This window comes from Hyposmocoma kahamanoa, unplaced genomic scaffold (genome assembly GCF_003589595.1).
Source record: "Hyposmocoma kahamanoa isolate Upper Pololo Valley unplaced genomic scaffold, ASM358959v1 192, whole genome shotgun sequence".
NCBI lineage: Eukaryota > Metazoa > Arthropoda > Insecta > Lepidoptera > Cosmopterigidae > Hyposmocoma > Hyposmocoma kahamanoa.
The window spans coordinates 12,997,792-13,005,676 of NW_020653719.1; the positions used below are offsets into that span (position 1 = coordinate 12,997,792).

At 34.6% G+C, this 7,885-nt stretch overlaps 1 protein-coding gene across 1 annotated transcript in view; it reads left to right on the plus strand.

Moving 5' to 3' along the window:
• The window catches only part of LOC113226696, a 38,853-nt gene extending 32,789 nt beyond the window's left edge, over positions 1-6,064 (plus strand). Inside the window, exons 8-9 of the mRNA XM_026459417.1 lie at positions 4,852-5,006; positions 5,725-6,064. Of these exons, the coding sequence (XP_026315202.1) occupies positions 4,852-5,006; positions 5,725-5,915 (346 nt within the window). The 3' untranslated portion in view covers positions 5,916-6,064. The remainder of the gene's footprint in view (positions 1-4,851; positions 5,007-5,724) is intronic.
• The last annotated feature ends 1,821 nt before the right edge of the window (positions 6,065-7,885 follow it).

Consider the following 7,885-nt stretch of genomic DNA (forward strand, 5'->3'; position numbering starts at 1 on the left):
ATTATATATTTTCAATTTACGTGGCCCTTTGTTTTAGTAAGGTTACGTGGCCACAAAACAACATTATATATTTTTATTTGGCGTGGTCATTTGTTTCAGTAAGATTGCGTAGCCGTAAACCAACATTATATGTTTTTAATTTGCGTGGCCATTTATTTCAGTAAAATAGCGTGGTCAAAAACAAAATAAAATATTTTTAATTTGCGTAGACATTTGTTTCAGTAAGGTTGCGTAGCCATAAAACAAAATTATATGTTATTGGCGTGGTCATTTGTGTCAGTAACATTGCGTACCCATAAGTCAACATTATATGTTTTTAATTTGCGTGGCCATTAGTTTCAGTAACATGGCGTAGCCATAAGTCAACATTATATGTTTTTAATTTACGTGGCCATTTGTTTCAGTAAGATTGTGTGGCCATTAATGAACAGTATATTTTTTAATTTGCATGGTCATTTATTTCAGTAATATTGTGTGGTCATAAAAACAACGTTATATAGTTTTAATTTGCGTAGCCATTAAATTAGAGAGCGTGGCCATAATCAATCTAAACTCCACCGCGTTCGCGGAGTAGCAAAATTAATTTACTTTATTTTTATTCATTTGGATTTTCTGAAAGCAATGCCTGAATCTGTAAATAATTGTATTTAGAAGTTATTTGCTGTATTTGTCCTTCAATATAAAGTTATTTAAAAGAAGATAATAAAATAATATATACTTGTTAAACCATGATTTTGCATGTTGTATCAAAATGATGCATTTTTTTATATTAGTTTACTATGCCTCGCAATTTAATGCGCCTCAAAATTTAACGCGCCTCGCAATTTAATGCACCTCGCCATTCAATGCGCGTCACAATTTAATGCGCCTCGCAAATTAATGCGCCTCGCAACTTTATGCGCCTTGCAATGTAATGCACTATAACTGCAAAATAACTTTGTTATTTCTGTAATGGCCAAATATAAGTACACGGCATTTATCGTGATAGATTATGACGTACATTAAAAATTGTTTCGATACCTAACATGTACCCTGGTGCATATAGCAACCAAATAAACAGTATTATTATCATCAATTGTCCACGACAAAAGATATTCACATTACATTAGTAATGCATTCTTATTATGAAATAATTATTGAATGAATTAATAATTAATTATAGTTACCCTTTATTATAATGTCAATTGAACGATCAAGCACTAGGCCAGCTTGCGTGAAGTTATAGGTAAGTAGTAAGTGTAAGTTACTTGTGGTAAACGTATTTATTTAGACTACTCCGGTTATTCTACTTTGAGCCACTTGAGTGTTGTTTATTGTTATTATATTACAAAATTGCACTTGACCACCTTACCACTTAAATAATACCTGTAAATATTCCTTGGGATACATAAGAGCAATATTTTCCGTTCGGATTATTAAATCCAACACCATACACACAACTTTTTTTTTTCAGTGTGAAATATCCACTAATCACTTTATTTATTGACGCAAGGTGTAAATGAAATTAAATATATGTCAATAATTGACACTTTAGCGATTATTGCTATCTAGGTACTTGTATAGTAGTTACCAGTTCTTATTTGGGTATATTATTACATATCAATTCGCAACAATATGAAATGATTATGTGAATTAAAATACTTGAAGGTATCACCATGTGAGCCATACGATTTGATCAACCAGTTTGACCACGATTGATTTTTCTACGAGCTATGTGTTTAGAAACCCTTGTGCTACTTTGAATTCGTCACATAGTTCACCGATATGCTCTTTTTGAATCAATTTCTCGATTTCTTTTTGCATCAAGTGCTGTATTGCTTTACTATGGACAGAAGGAGATTCACTTAAAGTGGAAACAAAACGTAATACCTGCATATCGCTGCTTTTCAAGAATAGCGGTTCAACTTGAAATTGATCTTTTAATTTTTTCTGACATTTATTCAGAAAAGGCAAAATTTTGATGTGAATTAGACTCCAAAGTTTTCGTTGGGTATAATAAGAGATTAATTACAGAATTGGGCTGGTATTCGTTAACTTTGCGTAGCACACACTACGTGACCTCACATATTACTAGTTTTTGAGATAGGCCGCCATAGTACATAGTTATCGATATATCGATACATTGTCAATTTTCATAAACAAGCATAGCTCCTGTCTAAGTGGAACTGTAGGAGTTTGCGCGCCTTCGCATTTTATGGTCATGTTGATCGCATAACTGATATAACCTATAATTTTCAGTTTTGAGTGCGTACACTGACGTAACTCCAATTTGCGAACAGCTCATGGATCTTATAAAACTTTACAATTTTCACTGTATGGGGCACTGAAGGTGTTTTCACTCCTTCATATTTGTTGTTCTATTAGGAAATTTAAAATATATACACATACATATATATACTTATGATAGACTCAGAGTTCAGTAGAATAATGCATTTCATGCTATGCTGCGGCTTCCCTGGCGATGGCGGTGTAGTGCGTCTGGCATATTTGCCGTAATAGAGTAGATGATTTCTTCGCCATAAAACGAAAGAGACATTAGTCTTTTTTTACGGGAGCGAGCGATTCGGCCAATATAATCGTAAGGACAGTATGCGATACGTGCTACTTTGTAAGAGAACACTCAATTTTTAAAATATAAATAAATTAATTGTAATGTAAATTAAATTAAATTTAGTTCTTAATTATATACTTCTTTAATAATAATAATTTTCGGTTAATAACATTGACTTAAGTTAATGGTTAATAAAATTCAATTTAATTCTTATGTAATGTAATAAGTAATGTTATATTTATTAATGGCTGTATACCTAAATAAAGATACATTTTATTTTATTTTATTTATTATTTATATATGAAAGTTTCACTTTAAGTAATATCGTAGAAAAAAAATTTAGTGTGGTTACACCACTTTTGCGTTGATAGCCTCAAAAGTGGAACAAAGAGTTGCAGTTGTCTTATATCTAAATATTGAACAAGGCCTGTATAATTCCACAGCTGAATATATTACTACTCACCCTAATAAAAACACTTTACCAAAACTGAAAATTAACAGCTACCAAAATTAATCGATCAAGAAGCGCAGGGAAGGTTTTGGTCGCTACTTTTTTATTTTTATGGGTTATTATCAATTTCTTTACGAAATCAATGTAGTATTATTGCCGAATGGTATTCTATAATTTGTTTGACAGAAGTATTCACTGCTGTGAGTAACAAGCGACTGAACACGGAGCTCCGCGAATTACTGCTTCACAACGACAACGCGCTCGCGCACTCGGGGTTCAAAACGACGAACTTCCTGTTTGTGTTTGACAGTTAGACTTTTGATCGCCCTCCTTACAGCCCTGATTTGGCACCGTGTGACTTTTTTCTATTTCCCAAAGAACAAAAATAATATGAACGGGACTTATATGGATGATTTTTATGCCATTATACGTAAAAAGTCAGCCTCGCTGCTTTACAGGTTGCGTGCCAGCTCCAATCCAGTAGCAGAAACTATCGTCAGTAGATAAAATTCAAACACAATTATTTTTTCGCCTCACTAGCTCGGAAAGGCTTCTCATTAGAAATCTGCGCGCAAAAGCGTGTTTTTCACGATAGCGTGGAAAAGATTTTTGAAGTTCGAACTTCACGATGGACTATGGTGCACCCAATTTTTTGTTTCGATGAAAAAAAAAAACATAATGACATGTTTAACTACGTGATATGTCGTACATTTTTTATGTAATATAAATCTGTTGGTATATTGCATTGTTATTTTTAGTTGACATTAAATTGACAACGATAACTAATTTTGTTTATTAAAACTGATTTGTTATGGTTCAACTGTTTTTCTTTCATCTACCATTTTCCTCGCTGTAGTGAGGTGAATAGTTGTGTGTTTCACTCGAAATAAATGTAGTTTTGCGCCTCGTGACTTGAAACTCTCACTATGCTCAGGATACAAGCTTTCGCGTCAAACTTAAAACAATTTTGTGGCCTTGCTTGACAAATATTATTTCAGTTGTATTTTTAATTTATTTTTATTAGTATTACTAACATAGTCTTGTAGTAAGGTGTAGTACGGGCAACAGAAGATACCAAACTTTCTTCCGTATCGTAATAATATCGTCCGCACACAAGCAATATTATTGTGTGTATGTGCGGCTCAAATTCAAATTCAAAATAATCTTTATTTCATAGGTAAGCATTATTACACTTGAAATCGTTACAATGGTTAAACTCTACCGCTCATTCGTAAGGCAGTTCCCCTGAGAAGAATGAGCAAGAAACTCTAGGGGTTGGATGGCCAGCGAATTAGCGCCCGAAGTGCGTTTCGTTCCTGCAATTACAATTTTGAATTACTTTCAACTTTGTACGATTTTTCATGTATCGGATAAAATATATCGATACCGAATGATACGATAATATCGGATTGATTAGATATATCGAGGGCATATATCGATATTTTTTTTAATATCGATATATATCGAGCGCTCCTAGCACACGCACCATAATATTGCTTGTGCGCTGGCGATATTGTTGTGTTGGGATTCAGTCATTGACCAAAACATTTGATTATTGTGTCAAAACTGGTGGTTTTAGTGCGTGACGGAACTAATTTGTATTGTTGCACGTTATTGATTTTGTTAGAGTCTTTTAAAAATCAGCATTGTTTACTAACAAAACTGTAGGGCTAGCACGACAAGGCGCGACTTGCGCGAGAGCGACATAAAGCGCGGGATCCCTATCCGAGAATAGCAGTATCTCGCGCTTCATGTCGCTGTCGCGCAAGTCGCGCCCTGTTGTGCAAGCCCTACTGGACTATTTGTTGTCAGAAAAATAAAAATTTTATTATTATAATTTTTTTTTCAGAAATCCTACACCTGTATGTGGTGCTCGAATATCTTATAATCAATACGTAACATTTAAGAGCATGTGTGAATTTTTACAAGAAAGATGCGATTATGAATATTGGAAACTAACCAAGCACCCATGGCAGTTGTGGAGATTTTGGTGGTGGGGTTTAAGTAAGTAGTGTATAGTCATCATGATCAATTTAAGTAATGTTTTTTGTGGCCGCATGTTAGTTAAGTTTTTAAATGATAAATAATAGTTTATGTACTATAATTTGCCATTGTATTTTTTTGAGAGCTCTATGACGTAGAGAATCAGAGTAAATTCCAAAAATATTTCTTTCTATTCCTGTACTGTCAATTTTAATTTCATAAACCGTATCCTAAATGCGCTGATTTTCTTTCTGAATTTTAATTCTTTTTCGGTTCGAAATTCTATTCTCTATGATATTAGCCACTGGGCTGAAACATTTCAATAAGTTCTATACACAGAACTATAATGAGTTTTACAAAAAGAACGTCGTATTTTTGCTAATTAAAATTTCAATATTATAATTAATAATAATAATATACTTGCTTGGCTTGGTTACACCTATAGAATTGTATCTTCCATCATCACCATCAGTTTTCACGCATCCACTGCTGCACATCAGTTCCACCTGAGAATGCTCCCGGTTCTGGGGGTCGACGCGAATTTCAGCAAACATGGCAGACGCACTGTAGACCCGTGGCAGCCGCAACAGCGTCCTGAAGGCGTTATTATATTGCGTGCGCAGGGCCCTGAGCGAGCTTTGGGTATAGTTGGCCCACAGGGCACCCACGCCTATAGTGGTGTGCAATAGGTTTGGAAAAGAGTGGACTCTATGAGCTTACCGACCCTTCTGTTTTCCAGCTTGGCAATTTTTACATGAAGGACCGTGTACAAATGATTACGAAAACAATTGGAACATCAGTGGAGTCAATGTTGGTTGGAGACTTCCAGGCCACCTGCAGCATTTAGGGAATCGATTCTTGCCTCAAAACTTCAATTTCACTCCAATACCTTTAGGTCAAACGGCGAATTTTTTCAGGTTTCCCTTTTAGTGAGCATCATTTACTTTAAATTACAGCTACTTTAAATTACTTTTTTTTAAATGAGAAAGAGTTGGGTAATTCTGCAAACGGAATAAAATAGGGCACATCTAACATTTTTATCAAAATTGAGAACATACTCCGGATCAGGAAATAAATGCCAATGTAACTAAATTTGTATGGAAATATATCTCAATAATTGTTCAGTACTTCAACGAGCATAACTGACTTCAATAATCAGAGTTTTTTACGACGTTTATTATGTTAAAAACACTAATATTAGGGAAGATATTGTAATACTGTACTAATATCAAAGGATTTTACTTAAAATAAAAAAAAAATGTATTTATTTCTCCACAAAACATTAAAGAACACAATACTTAAAAAACGAATGAAAAAAATATCAGTGATGTGGACTCAGCAGTGCTGATTTTCAGTGTTCACCTGTAGCTAGCTGTTCGCTTGCTGAATCAAGCTAAAATGCGGAGTGTACACCAAGTAATAAACAGCAACACTTAGTAGTATAACGAACTCTATTCTTATTATGTAGTTCAATTAGTATGTAATAACACATAAAAGGAATCACTGAATGTCCTTAAGTTCATTTCACGAGTGTATTAAAAGTAACATTTAATTTAGTTATGCCCTTTATATGATAATATTTTTACTGAGTTAAAAGAATAACTTAAGGTATTTTTAATGGCGGCTGATTAAAATACAATGAAATTTTTTTTATAAAACAAATTGAACGAAATCATTCGTCGGGCGCTCTAGGTTCCAGCACGCAAATATTCCATGCGTGCTGGAACCTTCAGGCCTCAGTCGATCAGATGGGAAAAGGAATAATGAATAAGAAGGAATGACTCTGGTGCCGTGGGAGAGGGGTCGGTGTCTCCTGTGGGATGCGACATATGTTAGCACAATTATAGCTTCGCATCTTAGTGGCATAGTAATTTCAGCTGGTGCAGCTGCAGAGTCCGCTGCTCGCAAGAAACGAGACGAATATCGTGATTTGGAAAGTCGCTACATTTGCTTTCCTCTTGCTATTGAGACGGCGGGTTGTTGGGGAGTGTAGATAACTCCCGCGCCGGGTTGTTCTTGGCGCAAAGATTGTCCATTGCCATACAGCGAGAAAATGCGGCTAGCGTGATGGGCACCTTTGCGCCGGGATCAATCAGGGGCGGGCTTTTTGACGAGTGTGAGCACAGAGCCACGTAATTTGTAATTTCTTGACTTGTTGAAATTATTTGTTATTCATGACTATAGTATGTATAGTATGTATAACGTATTTAAACACAGTTATTTAAGAATTTCGACATACTTACGTTTCGGGCCCTTCAGAGACCCCTTACACCACACGACACGACGCACAGTGGTGCACTTTGTATGGCACCGCGAAAATAGACTTTATGTGACTGTTATATAATGAAAGGTATTAAAATACGAGCCGGTAGGCGAGTTTCATAAAAACATCATACGAGTGTTTTTATGCCTAATTATGTACAGTTACATTGCTTTATCTATACACATATTATAAGCTCTCTATGATGTTCAGGAGCCGCATGTTACGAATGGCGGAAAATAAAAAACTTCACGCTACCGTAGTTTTTTTTAACTCATAGACAAACTTGTTTCGGACCCAACTATCATATCGTTCGATATCAAGTAACTTGTGAAATTTGTCAAAATTGTTTGCTATTGACATTTCCTTTCGAATAAAACTTCATCTCAACCTTAGAGTGTGGAAAAAATAAATCTCAACGGATATTAGAATTGAGGTCGAATCAAATTATTTTGTTTTTCAGAGATGTTCGAAATTTAAATGTAATAATAAAATCGAATTTGACGTTAGAAGCAATAATAACATTTTCACAGATAAGAAATTTGTTCTAACAAAACAGTTTATATTTTTATGTTGGCCGTAATTTGCTGTTTTTGAACACATAGAGAGTTTATGATATATGTGTAGATAAATATTATAT